The sequence below is a fragment of the Raphanus sativus genome, chromosome 9 (genome assembly GCF_000801105.2).
Source record: "Raphanus sativus cultivar WK10039 chromosome 9, ASM80110v3, whole genome shotgun sequence".
Classification (NCBI taxonomy): domain Eukaryota; kingdom Viridiplantae; phylum Streptophyta; class Magnoliopsida; order Brassicales; family Brassicaceae; genus Raphanus; species Raphanus sativus.
Genome location: NC_079519.1, coordinates 9,240,807 through 9,257,348, shown reverse-complemented (window position 1 = coordinate 9,257,348; position 16,542 = coordinate 9,240,807). Strand labels below are relative to the sequence as shown.

The following is a 16,542-nucleotide window of genomic DNA, read 5'->3' as shown; positions in this document are numbered from 1 at the left end:
AGAGATAGAGAGACTCCTAGTTAAATAGAATATGATTAAAGAACTAATAATAAGATTAGTTTTGTGCTTTTGAAGTTTAATAATGATGTTATTGAATAAATTTAGAGTGGAAAAAGACTTTGTACAAAACAAAACTAAAAATTAACAGCTAATACCCGCCGCGATTTGATGCAAGTATGACAACAGACAAGAAGATAAGAAGAATATTGAACGAAAACGTATGTCTTTTGGTTATAGTTGTAGCATATGTGGGTCACTATTATCATCACCGCTTGTTTTAATCTTTATTTTTTTTTATGTGGAATTTTATTCCCACATCCGTTTTGATTCAGTTTCTGTAAAAAACGAACTTAACCGGTTAAGTCTCACTAAATTCTGAAATTAATTAATACTACTATCTTAGGTTTAAATGTATTTGGTAATTGAAACTATATATTAGTTTGATCTGCGCACAGATATTAATTCTTACGTTTTTATATAATGATATTTGCATTTTCATGATTAATATTATGTATTTTAGATGTATTATATATACCTGATTGTATTTAGAAGGTCCGGACCAAATAATATAATATGATTATTTTGGTATGAATATCTGATTTTGTTTTAGATATATCGGTTATTTTAATATTTTAATTTTTATACATCAAAACTCAACTCATCCAAATCTATAAACTCGACTCGAAATCTATCCATAAATGAGCGAGGTCTAATTTTAGAATTCAGAAAATCTGATATCCGAAATAAATAATCTATATCTTAATGGGTATTTAATTGTCTTTTTGTCACGTAATGGTATTTGAATGCCCATGTTTAACTATTCTGTACCGTTTTGAATATTTTTTACGAGCAAATTCATTTAAGTTGATCAAATTATTATGGTTAACATGTAAAATAAATGCTGTTAAATTTTATAGTAAATATAATTAATGAAGTAGTTAAAAGGTCAAAAATGTAAATATATAATAAAAACTTTTAAAATAGTTAATTTTTATTTTATATTTGTGTAATAAATGTTGTCTAATTATTTAGAGAAAACAATAAAAATAAAATGTTATAATGTGTTAAAAGAATAAGTTACAAAAAAAAACATACATTTTTTTATAACAAAAATACATACATTTGGGAAAATATTGTTTTGTACTTCGGTTACAATAGAGTAGATAACCTGCATAATACACATTTATTGCAAGTGTTTTACATGTGTTATTTTGCCAAATATATTATGTGATTGTGGTGAAGTTTGGATTGGATCAGTTTGGTGTATACATGTTAACACTTAGTCATATATTATGTGGTTATGAGAAAGTTTGATATTTTTAACAAAAAAGAGAAAGTTTGATACGTCGTTATCATACACCACACTGTCACAACAGTTTTATATAGCACATTTGATGATGGGTTTTAGCATTTTAACAAACAAAACTTATAATAGTTACTATATGAACTTACTGTGTACAAACTTGATATATATGCTTGTTTCGTCAATTAACTAAGAAACAACAACAGCATTCAGTTTCTAGCTAACATATGTACTGGAGGTCATTTATCAAAAAAAAAAGAGTTTATACTGGAGGTCTACTTATTAGTATAACATATGTACTGGAGGTCATTTATCAAAAAAAAAAAGAGTTTATACTGGAGGTCTACTTATTAGTATTAAAGTCATGATTTTTTTTTTAACCAGGATGGGTTCGGACCTTCGGCTTTAATTCCCTTTAGGCCGGGAGCCAGCATGCGTCTGTACCTATTAGGGCTCTGAACACTCTTTCCCGCCTGATACTCGAACTCGTGACCTCTCAGACAAATGTCTGAGGCGTTACCAGTTGAGTTAGCTCATCCGGGTGTCTTTTTTTTTCCTTTTTTTGTTTAACCAGGATGGATTCGGGCCTTCGGCCTTAATCCCTTCTAGGCCCGGAGAAGTCATGATATTCTTGACAAAATAAAAAATCATGATATTCAATATCAACTAGGGAATGCTCGTATGTTAGATCTCGTATACCAATACATGTTTTCAGTAATTTTTGTCGATAAAACTGGTTGACAGTCGGTAGAAACCTAAGAGCATCAACATGTATAAATTTTTTTTTCTAAATGTCTCTCATAATATTATCAGTTTTGATTTATTTATATAATAAAATTTTAAGAATAAGAAAATAGATCAATAAGAAATTGAGAAAATTCAAAAAAGTCCCTTTAAAATGTTGAGTTTTTGTGAAAAAAGTGTTTCTCACCTTGTTTTCTTTTCTTTTTGTAGGAAGAGTTTGGTTGAAATACTCAACAAATATTGATGTTCTAACTATATTTTTCATTTTTCGGTTCTTCCAAACTGAGATAGTTTTGTTTTTAATTATTAACTTGATTTGGTCTAAACCTTATTATTTTTGGTCATTTTTCTACTGCATGTAATATCCTATGATTTTTTTTTCTTTTTCGTATAAAAGATCCCATTTAAAAACCAGAACAAAACTCTATAAAGCTTCAGAGAGATGTAAAAATCCTAACCGTCAAGACTTTTTTTTTCTCTTCTTTCTCATTCTCTCATGGCCATCCTTTTCTCCTCTTTCTCTTTTGTGTCTCTTTTTTTCTTCGTTGTTTGTCATTCATTGCATGTCGGGCCAAGCCGTCGGAAATCTCTGATGAACCAATCCAAGTTTGTGACTAGATCTCTTCTTGTCTTCTATCTATATCTGGTTATCGGTGAGGTAAGAAATCCCAGTTGTCATTTTATTCTTTCTCTTAGATTTCTAATATTGGGTCTTTGGTGGTAGCACCTATCCATTTTTTTTGTTGATCTGGTTTGTAGAAAACCGTAAGCTTGAGATCTGCTTCTTCTCTATTTTCCATTTGCAGATCTAGGCTAGGGTGAAGACTGATGTGATCTCTTCCTTCCTTTTTCATTATCGCTTCATAGTAGTAGAAATATATGTCTAAATCATTCATATCTACGTGTTATCTATAAGCATACGTGTAGCTATTTAATAAATGCATTATACCTTACATATTCATATAAATATTGTATTGTAATATGTCAATACCTAGATCTATTCATAGGTTATTAAAACAAATATGGTTATCTGATGATTAAGATTTGTATGTGGGTGTTTACATTGTGTGGGGAATAAGCATGTGTGGGTAGTATATATGATATAGGAACATTCATTAAGCTTATGTGTGCCGGTGTAACATACTGGAGGTTTGTATATCTCGGACGTTGCATCGTTTCTTGTTGGATCATGTGGCAATCGCGTGAGTTGGCATGATTCATCGCCGGAGTGGGCATGTGGTGTGCCTGTGTGAGAAGTAAGAACGTAGTAACATGATGTTGTGGAGACAACGTTAGATTTCGTGATGTCATGAGATAACGTTTAGAAATCGTGATGTCGTGGAGACAATATATAAATGTATGGTAGCACGTTTCATGTGACGCAGCGTGATGTCGTGGAGACAACGTGATGTCGTGGAGACAACGTGTGAATGAGGTGGCGGATCACGCATGGACCGATGTCAATAACGTGATTGCATGAAAGCTTTGAACTCACGTGTATCGATAGAGATGGTGAGCTCTCACGCGACGACTTGAGTTTAAGGCTTTTAAATTTTCTTGCACTAAGTTTTTGTCGAAATTATGCTCACTTTTTCTTTTTCGGTTTTCCATTTCAGGATTGGTTCATATTGGTGGATTTTGTCAAAGATGTTTTGGGATCTTAAAAATACATTGTTTCAGCCTTGTGGCTGGAGACAAGTGTCATAATATTGCCGACTATTTAGATATGCTTAATCGGTGTATCACAATATCAAAGTGGATTGTTTGCATCTAATCTATTAAAATAGAGTCCTACTTTTTTTTCCCAAATTGAAATTATATAACTCGCCCAAGGCCCAAAAGGTACAAGGCCGAAGCCCACCAACCAAACAGATTTACAGACAAAAACCAAAATCACAAAGGAATGGGCCTGCCTTACAAAGCAAAGAAATGGGCCACAGCCCAAATCACAAAAAATCACTCCACCGACACATCGGGGACTCAAACCACGTGTCGCGCTCCGCACCCGCCCGGACGCACGTGTCACTTGATCCCTTCAACCCGACGAGCGTCGCTGCTGCATGTCGTCTCTGGAGGCCACGACCGAGACTAACCCGCCGTCGCAAAACCTCGGAGCCAAACCAGATTAAATCCACTGGAGAGCTTCACCGGGGTTCACCCGAGATCTCAAAGCGCATCGACGCGAACCCATCAAATTTAGAACTGCTTCAACGCAGGAGAGCATCCATCGCCGCCACGAGATCTCCTCCATAACAGAACCGAAACCCACGAAATCGTTACCAGAGTGAAAATAACCGGAGCATAAGAAGCCTCCACCTAAAACCGCAACCTAAAACCGCTTGTTCTCCTTAGCCGGAAAAGGAGCAACAACGGCGCACTAAAGCCGACCGTCCACCGAGAGGGCGGTGCGACGACGGACGCCAAGAGACAAAACGAAAACTGAGCCGACGGAACTAGACAAGCAGGAAAGTAACGGAAAAGAAAAGAAATCAGGACCGATGGTGGCTGTGGAAGCCCACGCCATCGGCCGGACGCGATGAAAACGACGGAGCTTCTCTCTCTTTTCTCTCTTCTCTCTCCTTATTTTGCGCTCTATTGTTTATGAAAAACCAAATGATAGAGTCCTACTTTTTATCTACTTAAAAATGTTGTCATTAAATTTTGGATTTATTCATTTTTCATTAGAGATAAATGTAATATCCCTTACAAATAATTATGCTCTCCGTAGTATCTTCCAGTATTTTTGTTAGCAACTACCCTATATCTACTGAAGTTTATTAGTATACTAATTAAATATAGTATAATTATACCTTATATATATAAGGTATTTGTATTAAAAACTGCACTTGTGTATCTAGGAATATGCAAGATCCAGAGCTATTTTCTAAACTTTATTGATATTATATATACTAATGATCTTATATACACGGAGAGTGATTGATATTATATATATACTAATAAACTTGGGTACGGATTGGGTATTTGAAATTTTTGGTTCAAAGTTATATCACATCCTAGGTCTCTTTCTGATAAATTTATAAGGCATTGATTTTGTTTCTAAGTTATATCACATCATAAAATCTATAAAGTAACCATATATTATTCCAATTCAGGTTATATGGATTCGGTTCAGATATATCTGAAGTTAAATCCAAAATTTTGAAGCAAAACATAAGAAATAAACTTATTTATATAGAATTGGATATCTAAGGTACTTATTGAAAATTTAAATACTTATTTTAGATATAATTTCACGAGTTTTTGGATTTTTTGGGTTTTTTGTTTTTTTTTTGGTTGTCCGTTCGGGTTCGATTAATAAACTTCAAGTTTGGATATATGATGTATCACCCTAAAAAAACTATTCTGGGATTTGTTACATTTCGTACTGGATACGAAACTTTTTTTTTGAGTTCGGTACGGACTTCGGGTTACAAATTTTATGCTCCGACCTATTTTAACGAAGAAAAAAATACGATTATATAAAGTTTTACCGAAAAATATTTCGCGCTAAAGCGCGGATCAAAATCTAGTTAATGATAAAATAAAGTTCATCTTAAATATGCTAAACTAATTACTTTTTTGTTTAAAAATAATTGTCATTTTGACATTTTTCACAGAAATTAAGAAATTTATATAATTGACTGGTCTATTTAATGTATGATTAATTAAATAGAAATGATTAGCTAAAATAATATTAGTTATTCAAAAAGGTAAGATTTAATATATAAATTATATTGAGACTTTAGAATGACATTTATTTTTTTTAAAAATAAATAAATTTTTTTAAAAGACACTTATTATAAAACAAGGGAGTACATATTAGCTTTTTAATAATGGGTAGGAAAGATACAATTTATAACTCTTCAAACTAGATCAAACCAGCCAGTTTCCCAACTATAAAATCCATCACGGATGAATGAATGAGTTAACTTACTTCTAAACCAAGTGGATTAAATGAGTTAATTACTCCCTCTGTTTTTAAATAATACATGTTTTGAGATTTTCACACTTTTTAATAAAACATATTAAAATTTACTTATTAGTGCATAATTTTTTGTTATTTTATATTTCCTATATTTCTAAACCAATAAAATTTCAAGAAATGCAATTAATGTTTTTGAGATTCACAATTATTCATAATTAATTGACAAAAATTACATTGAAAATATGAAAAATACATCTTTTTGAAACAAAAAAAATCCTAAAACATGCATCTTTAAAAAAACTTAGGGAGTAATAAGTAAGAGTAATACTGCAAATGGAGTATAATCTAGTACGCATACATCCTTATCTAGCAGTGGTACCTATATGGCTATATATCTAATAAATAAAGAAACTCAAAATTTGAGCGGAGCCCACAAACGCGGCTTTTGGAAGAAGGAGGTGGACATAGATGACGGCGCCACAACCGACGGTGCGACGCACCGTTTGCATTTGTGTTACCAAAACAAAACATTACACGAGTGAAGAAACCAGAACTATGACGTCTCTTAACGGAGACGAGTAGGCACATAGAGAACAGAATATATTGCGTACCAACACGATTCTAATTTGTTACACATTAATATTAATATTATTATTATTATTATTATTATAAATTGCTAATTTTCGCGATTATCAGTCAGAGTTTTTTTATAAATTAAAAAAACTAAAAATTAAAAACTAAAATTAGATTCGTTAACCCCTACAAACAGGCGAAATCATTCTGTAATTTAGTAGGATAATCATATTCAGTTATATGTAACTGTTAGTCAAAACATGAAAATGAAAATTTATCGATAATATCTGTGCTTTATTATTTAAATTTTTTAATTGTATAAATTTGATGCGTAAAACTGATGTTTAATGAGTTTATTTTAAGATCATATATAAAAATAGCAATTCTGATAAACAAAAAAATTACTACTTTTATAGGTTTACAGCTAAAGAAAATTATGGTTAATTCTCAAAAAAAAATTATTATGGTTCCATACTTCCATTCCAATCATATAAAGAGAAAAAAACACATTTTCTCTATTTTCATGATTTCATCGTTTCTTTTTTTTTCACACTGTTACTAGTAAAATTGTTAAACGTAACATGCATTCATTTGCTTTGGGCGCCACTGGGCTAAGCTCCCAATGTTTAAAAGAAAAAAGCTCCCCATTGTACGTATGGTTTAGACTTTCAAGTTTCAACTAGCTATTTTAGCAAAAAAAAAAAGTTTCAACTAGCTCAACAATATGTTCTTGACATATAAGTGGTAGGCCTTCTGATTGGTTAGGTACCTTATTAGACGACTATATATTTCAAACATGAAAGGGATTGTGGCATTTAGCATGCAATTTTATCTACTCTTTTTCTTTTTTGCAACTTTATCTTCTCGATCGATCAAATTATATGTAGGAGTATTCGTATATTTGGGAGGATTTGGGAATCATAACACGACGTAAATTTTTCGTTCTCATATGCATAAACAGCAGAATAAACTATAATATATATATCCGGAGAAAAGAATATGATAGTGGAGAGGATGAAGGCGTTAGGTCGCACCATGTGCTTGCACATGCGATCTTATATCAAACCACATGATTCCTATAGCTGAATCTTTATTATTTACTTTAAAAAGTTTTTAACTTATTATTGTTCCAATGCTGGAATGCTGGAATTTAGAAGACGACTACGTACTAACTTTTATAAGACTTTAAATCAGATTCGTCTATTATATAACTTAATTATATAACTTTTGGGCCTGTAAGATCATCTCCAATCCAGAACCTTATTTTTAAGGGAGCAAAACCTTAAAATGATGATTTGAGGGTTGATTACTCTAACCATGAAACTTCAAAAAAATTCTCAAAAGTTTATTTATTTAAACTATAGTCCTTGACATTAATAAAAATTACTAATAATGATAAAACTTCACAAATACACACAAAACATACTTTTAATATATTATACAACACACAATATTACAATTTTATATAATAAAAATAATATAAATTACATATATTATAAAACAACACACATACCAATTAGCCAATAAATTCTGGTACTTGGTAGCACTTGTAAGATATGTATATTTAAATGTTTATATAATATGTTTTAGTTAATGTTAAGTTTGTTTAATGTATTATATTTTGTGTGACTTTTACTTAATACAGGGAAACCTCTATAAATTAATAATGTTGGGACTACACCAAAACTATATTCTTTATTAATTTATAGAGATTATTAATTTATCGAGATACTAATTCAACCAAAAACTCAATTTGGACTATGAAATTATATTAATTTATAGAGATATTAATTTATAGATTATTAATTTAAAGAGGTTATACTGTATATTTTTCTATTTGTGTGAATTTTATTTTAATATTATATAATATTTATTCTATTTTGTTTTATTTTGGTGTGTTTAAGTTATTGTAAATAAAATTAGTAGATATATTTGTGAAAGAAAATAACTGTAAGGACTAAAAAGAAAATGAATAGTAGTTTTGAGAAGTGAAACTTCAAATTTGAGGTTTCACTATTCAAAACCTCAAAACTACTATTCATTTTCTTTTTAGTCCTTACAATTATTTTATTTCACAAATACATCTACTAACTTATTTACAATAACTTAAACACACCAAAATAAAATAAAAAATAGAATAAATATTACATAACATTAAAATAAAATTCACACAAATATAAATATATATTAAATAAAGGTCACACAAAATAAAATACATTAAAAAAACTAAACATAAATTAAAAAAATTATATAAACATTTAAATATACATATCTTACAAGGGGTACCAAAATACTGGAATTTATTGGCTAACCGGTATGTGTGTTGTTTAATTATATATTTAATTTATATTATTTAAAATTGTAATATTGTGTGTTGTATAATAAATTAAAAATATGTTTTATATGTAATTGTAAAGTTTTATCATTATTAGTAATTTTTATTAATGTCAAGGACTATAGTTTAAATAAATAAATTTTTAAGGATTTTTTTTGAGGTCTCATGGTTGGAGTAATAACCCTCAAATCCTTATTTTGAAGTTTTGCTCCCCTTAAAATAAGGTCTTGGGTTGGAGATGCTCTAAGGCACAAAAGGTTCATATCATATTCAGATGATGAACGCGTTGAAATTATTTGTAAGGTGTGATTATAGTAATTTATCTTTTATAAGATTCATTAATTATGTATAACTTCGATGATTAGACAATGGTCAAAAGTCTTCCAATAGGATAAATTGATTGGAAATGTCAATCTATATATCAGACATATAATATTAATTAATTTTCGAGTAGGTTGAAGATATTATTTAGTTATTAGACGCTTAGTTTGTATCAACTAAATTTAAATCAAAGTTTTCTTTGATATGTTCTATCTATTTTAAGTGGTTGTTAGTTTCTATAAATCACGATGGACAAACATGATATATGTGTCATTCTTTTTTTGCTGATATATGTGTCATTTTCGGGGAAAATATATTACAGAATATCCAATTAGTTTAGTTAAAAATAATCGCTCTCACCGGAAATTAGAACATGTTAGACCCACTTCCAAAAATCATCAATCTCATTTAATATATGTTCCAAAAGGCAATATCAATATGTGATATTGATTATTAGTGTGTCTAGACTCTAGTTCTTTGAAATAAGAAAGACAAAATTCGAAACACTTATATATGTGTCAGCAATCAGTAGATAGTGAATTTGATAAGCGATAGAAAATAAAAGTGCTTACTATTTAATAATGTACGGAAAATTAAATAAATCGAAGGAGCCAGGAACTAGAACTTCTATTCCGCAAGCAGGCACCAGACTCAAAACATTCAGAACATCAATAATTATTAATTTGGTGAAACAAGTAAAAGGACCAGAAAACATTAACATGTCTAATGTTTTCTGGAATGTTGCAAATCAACAAAATATTTCATTGCTAAATTGGTAATACGCTATAAAATTCAGTGTTCTAGAAAAACAAGAAAAGAAAAATAGAAAAGCTTAGTGATTTGGTATTCGAAAAATAGTCGGTACTATTTAACTGGGAAGTTTCTTCGGAACAGACCCACACACAAGTATTAAACAATGCAATAGAAATGGGTCGAGGAGGAAGGGGAAAAGGAAGACTCGGTCGTGGAAACCTTGGTCGACGAGGTGGATTTGGTTGACCCCATTTCATCCAAGCTGTTTATCTAGCCTTTCCTCCACCCTATCGTTATGATTTAGTTTTTTGTTGCTTAGATGTTATTTTCTCTTTTATAAATCAATCATACTTTTCTTGTAACATTTTATAATTTAAAAATATTTAGAAAATTTTATCTGTCTACATTCAAAAACATATTTCACTTTTGATGTAAAAACATTTGTAACCCAATTTTACATTTAATAAAAGAAATTGTATATAGAACTTGTAAGAAAATTATTGGCTTACCAACTTACAAATACATTATCAAAATTCTATATTTGAATCGTACATACCTAAAACACTGATTGATACAAATGATTAAATTGCAATTCTCAGTTAAAGAAAATGAAATGAAAATCTTAAATTATCAAAAAAAAAAAAGATAAATGAAATGAAAATGTTGGTTACGCCGAAACCGTCAATCACGTCGAAACCGTGATACTTGATTGGCCGTTCTTTACCATTTTTCTAAGAAGAAGAAAATATGGGCTAACCACTCTTTCTTTCGTTATCTTTCTTTCTCTAACTACTGTCTTTTTCTTCTTGTATGACTCATCAGATCCCATATCAACTTTTGATTCTTTACTGAAGTAAGCTGAGCAAGAGGATCAAATTTAATTCCTAAAAACAATGGTTTGCATCCACAATGGTAAATAAACAGGAAACACATATTACTCTCTTGAAACACTGCAAATACAAAAAAATTGGATTGAATCAAAGCTAACAGTCTAGCAAGCTTCACTAAAATACTATCAAAATCTGTTTTTAAAGTCTTGTAAAGACACAGTTTTAAGTTACCAATGTAAATTGCTCGTTACATGAAAAAAAAGAAGTTGGAAGTAAATAGTACAACACTACATGAGGGTTCATGCATTGGATACAAGAACCCCATGGAAAAGAGCTCATCAGACCAGTTTCTGTAATAATCATTCTATGAAATAAATCTTCTTGAAAGACTCCTTAAGGTTGCCAGAAGGCTCTTTTATCTCACATTCAAGCTCCACCTCCATTAGTCTGTGGTTTTCCTTTGACCGGCTCATTACCAAACCAAGGTTCAGATTATCACCTTCTTCAACATTTATAGGCTTGGCCATAATGAAAACCTATCACATTCAGGTCGTCAACTTTTGTTAAATTGTAAACGCAAACACCAAACAGAAAGAGAAAAAATTGGATTTGAACAAATGAAACTATTTGAAACGTTAAATCATATCATTAGGGAACAAAAAAACTAAGAGGGGGAAGTACATATATGTACCTGTTGTCCCCAATGCGTGCAATGCTGTTCACTTGGAGCTGTTGTCAACTCGATCTCTTGCTGGGCAGGATCTTCTTTTCGCCCCTAAATAACAAACAGGTAACAGCAAAATATTAAGAGTTTCTTCAACACAACACAAAAAAAGAATCTGTAAATGAACTAACCCGGAAGTGAACATCAAACCATCCACCAAAACCACACAGCCTTGTGTTCTGTCCATTGATGACTGACGTTACATTACATCTGACCTCCTCGATTTCGCTGACAGTGGCTGTCAAACAATCCATCTCTTTGACAATTGCGGGTGTGCCTATCACTTGAAGTGGGTTCAAGTCATTCCACATAGCCGTCTGCCCCCATAAACAATTCACCAATATGAGTTTCCATTCCAGAGCAATAGGTTTACGAGTAAATTTGCTAATTGTTCACCTAGGGACCTTATGTAAAGTCATTTAAATCAAAACATTGCAGCAAAAAAGAAAAAAAAAAAAGAGAGAGAGTTTCAAAAGTGAGCAACCTGTATGTAATACTTTTCTTGCTCTTCAGCAAAAGGTTTAGTCAAAACGCTCATATCAACACCGTAGTAGGTTTTGATCTCATCAGAGAAGTTATCCCAATCCGCCATGGCCCCATCCAAATCATTCTTCTTCCGATCTGCCATATTGGATTTGATAGGTGCAAGCCACATGCGAGCATGACTTGGGTACCTATTGGGTCCAAGCTTATTAGTGTCTACACACAAAGAGTACCAACCAACCAAATCATTGCACACTTGTTTTTAGACCTCACAACTTGTGTCAACACTAACACATCAAGCTAAATAAACTTACATGACACCGGTGGGCTTTAACCAACGGTCACGAGCACAAATCACAGAATCAAACATGGACTCCCGCAGAAGGAAGTAGCCCATCCACTCCGAGATTATCACATCAACTGCTCATTAAAATTGAACATATCAGATTCATGTAATGATAGAAACATTATCTAATAATACTCAAACCAAATTAAAAAAAAAAAGAAAAGAAAAAAGAATACCTTTCTCAGGCAAAGAGATATCTTCGACAGAACCTTGAATCACCTCAACAACATGTTCAAGATTGTTAGCCTTGACAAGAGAACGAGCATGATCAGCCATGGAAGTAGCTTCAACGGCATAAACTTTCCTAGCACCAGCTTGAGCTGACCAAATCGCAAGAATCCCACTCCCTGTTCCAACGTCCAACACCGTCTTTCATAACACACACACATACATAATTAGCAAGCTTTACAGAGAGAGAGAGACTAATGTATAAAGAGGTTTCAGTTTTTTGGATACCTTGCCGGCAAAGTGGTGTTTGTTCTCGAAGACGGCGTTGAAGTAAGCGTCCATACGGACACGGTCGGAGAGCATGTCTTTCTGGTGGTAGAGGAACGAGTATGTGCAGAAGTAATTAGCGTAGTCTACTTCTTTGTCTACTACTGGTGCTGACGATTTACCGCCGCCGCCGGTTCCGGCAGGGCGTCCTCCCATTGAGCCGCCGCCGTTGTATGCGCTCCTCATTGTTTTGCTCTGCCGTTTTGTGAAGGACAAAGCGACTAAGGTGGGGAGGGAGGTTTTGGTTATTAGGGCAAACTGATTTTATTTTCGTCGGCGGGACCAGGAGGGTTTGGTCTTCTAGTGGGGTTTAGTTACCACTTGACACGTCATCATTGTCTAAATTATCAGTCAATTGGACGATGCTGGTCCAGGAGCATCATCACCTTAGTAATAGGCCCTTTGGGCTTCTTATCTGATTAAAAACTAGAGATTCCCATTACGATACACATACCAAATCGAACCAATCACGGGAGATAAACTAGTTTAGCTAAAAGATACTTCATCCGTTCTGAATAAATATCATTTTGACATTTTCAACATAGGTTAAAAAAGTAACGAAAATATATGTAGATTAAGAAAGTAACGAAAATATATGTAGATTAAGAAAGTAACGAAAATACATGTAGTTTATTATTAATTACACTAGGTCTAGATATTTCGAATATCAGTTCGGTTCGATTCGGGTATTTCGAGTTTCAGATAGTTTGGATATATGGTTAGAGCATCCATTCAGTACTTGACTTATTTTCGGTTCGGTTCAGTTTGGATAATTTCAGATTCGGTTTGGTTTGGATAGTAAAACTAAGAACCGGAAAATACCTGAAATGATTTTGGTTCTCATTTGGTTCTGGTTCGGGTTCAGATAGTTCAGGTAGTTCGAATAAAATATTAGTTATTTATGTAAAATATCAAATAATTATGATGATTTAGACAAAAAATTTGAATATTTTGGACTACTTTGGATATTTCGGATAAAATTATCCAGATACTTTTAGATAGTTCGGATATTTTATAATAATGTAGTTATCTTCAGATATTTTAGGATTCTTTTAAGAAAAGTTTTAGTTGTAAATATATATATTTAGTTATGTTATATGTATATATAATTAATATTTTTATATATTCGTGCATCCGTTCGATTCTCGATTCGGTTATTTCAGATATAGAAATATAGAAACCATGCAGGTATTTGAGGGTCTTCGGTTCGGTTCCGGTTCAGAAATTTCGGTTTGGTTTTGGTTCGATTTTTCGGTTCCAGTTTTTTTGTCCTACCTAAATTACAAATCTCTAACCAATAGTATTTGAGATAAATAAAATTATTTATAAATTCAATGTAGTTTGCATTTAACTTTTGACTAAAAGTAAGTATAATTTATATTAGAATTATAAAGTAATATTTTTGTGTAACAAAAGAAAAAGTTAGAATAATACTTATTATGAAATAAAGAAATATTATATAATGAAACTTCATAATTTGATTGTAATAACCATTATTTATTTATTTACAGTAAAATCTAAGTATATTGATATAATTAAAGTTTCACCAGATTCTAACGATCCATATCTTAAAGTCTACTAAATTTAAGCCAAAAAAAAAAATTCTTAAATTCTAATTTCTTTTAGGATTTATCTTATTTTGTCCAATATTTTAAATAAAAGATGTGATTTTGAACTTTGCTATTTTAAATAAATGAAAAAAGGAAATAAACATAGTTATCCAAAAAAAAAGAAACATTTGTCGCACTTATTAAAAATGAACAACCTTTTTATTTGTAGAATCCGAATTTATTAAAAATATTGACCTAATCCATGGATATGAGATATACTCCACGGATATATTCTTACTCGAATATTTAAATAGACGTAATCAATATGTTTATATTCGCGTGGCTACATATGAAATTATTAATTTTGCACTAGAAAGGAACTGATTCATGATCTAAAAGAACAATTTCTTCTCTAGTGAAACCCATTAAACCACTTCGACGTGATTAAAAGCGAACAACTTTCACATAAAAAATTAACTTCATAACGAAAATCCTTTTTGTTACGAACCATTCATTTCCCAGCCAGAACGAGAATCCAACGTACCAACTTGGACGGTTCATGAGCTTTTAATAGTATTATTCGCACGCAGGTTTATCAGTATTTAACACATGTTACATTGTTGTCAAAAAAATGTTACATTAAATAATCCCAGGCTGATTAATTATAGATATATGAGCTCCCTGTTGCTGTTCGCTAGTGCTGAGTTTGCGGGTCGACTCGCCCCGACCCGCCCCGCCCCGCTGCAGGTCGAATCATTTTTTTGATTTCAAAATCCGACCCGTTTGACCCGTAACTGAAAAAAACAAGACCCGCTCCGCTCCGCATAAATTAGCGGGTGACCTGCGGGACCCGCGGGTAAAATAAAAAAATAAAAAAATAATTATTTTATACATTTTATTAATATTTTTTGTAAAAAAATAATATATTTTAATAATTTTATTTTAAATATTCGAAATTTTTATTATTTTTTTAATAAAAACATAATTTTATAAACAAAAATTTAAAAAAAAAAAAATTTATTTTGCGGGTTGGCGGGTATCCGCAGTATAAATTCGATCAACCCGCACCCGCCCCGCAGAAAATATGCTCAACCCGTACCAGCACCCGCCCCGCATATTTTTCGAATTTGCTGACCCGCATCCGCTCCGCAGCGGGTCAAATGAGGCGGGGCCCGCGGGTAAAGATTTAGATTCCCAGCTCTACTGTTCGCATATGCACAATTCCACCTTTACGGTCTGAATACATTTGACCTCGTCAGTTATAATTTTTCTTTTCTATATTCTTAAGCCAAAGTGACGGGAAGATAAAAGCCGTCCACGTTTGTTTATCTGCATCATGTTTACTTTATTATCAGGTTATAAATCATGCAATTAAAAAGAAAAAAGGACGAATACGAGAAAATAAAAAGTTATATGAAGGGCTAAGTATTTAAAGTTTTAAACAAAAATAAAAGTATATACTTAAAAGAAGTAGGTATTTAAAATTGGTATTTCAAACTTTTTTGGCTATGATTGTTTATTTTTCGGAATGTCAAAATATCGTTTAAATTGCGATTCCATAAATATTTTTCAAAAAAATTGTGGAATGAAAAAAACGCAAAAACGTAACTTTTCATTTTTGCTAAAAAAATATAAAGAATTTTCATTAAGTAGAAAAATGAATTTTACTAGATAATTTTAAAAAATCAACTTTTTCATTTTATTAAATTATATGCTGATATCATTTTAAAATTTTAAATAAATAGCAATAAGTTTCCTATGATGTTATGTTGTAAATGAAGTTATATTATAATTTATTTTATAATATTATAAAAATTCAATTTATTTATTAAATATTTATAATGAGAACTAAAGTACTTTTAATAAATTTTAGTTGTTTCCATATTTTATAATAATTAGTTTAATTACTGATATTTTTTATAACAAAATGAATGCCATAAAAATATTTTGAGTATTCCACCATTTCACAAGTTTTAAATTTTCTGATACTTAACTATTTTTTATGTAGTCTAACTATATTTTTCCGCAATTAAACGATAGTTTATTTCCTCACGTGTTACTATATTTACCTAACTGCAGCTACAACAAGTCTGCAAAGTACAAACCCCACTAGGGATAGGTATTTGAATACTCATTTTGAGTTCAGTTTGGACTTATTCT

The 16,542-nt window shown here is 31.3% G+C and overlaps 1 protein-coding gene across 1 annotated transcript; it reads right to left on the bottom strand.

Moving 5' to 3' along the window:
• Positions 1-10,926: 10,926 nt before the first annotated feature.
• On the bottom strand, positions 10,927-13,126 carry LOC108825646 (protein arginine N-methyltransferase PRMT10). Its single transcript, XM_018598974.2, has 7 exons — positions 12,794-13,126; positions 12,514-12,706; positions 12,306-12,411; positions 11,993-12,182; positions 11,640-11,825; positions 11,476-11,559; positions 10,927-11,320 (listed from the first exon to the last, which is right to left on the bottom strand). Exons 1-7 carry the CDS (start codon positions 13,016-13,018, stop codon positions 11,144-11,146), a joined length of 1,161 nt encoding a protein of 386 aa, XP_018454476.1. The 5' UTR covers positions 13,019-13,126; the 3' UTR covers positions 10,927-11,143.
• Between the last annotated feature and the right edge of the window lie 3,416 nt (positions 13,127-16,542).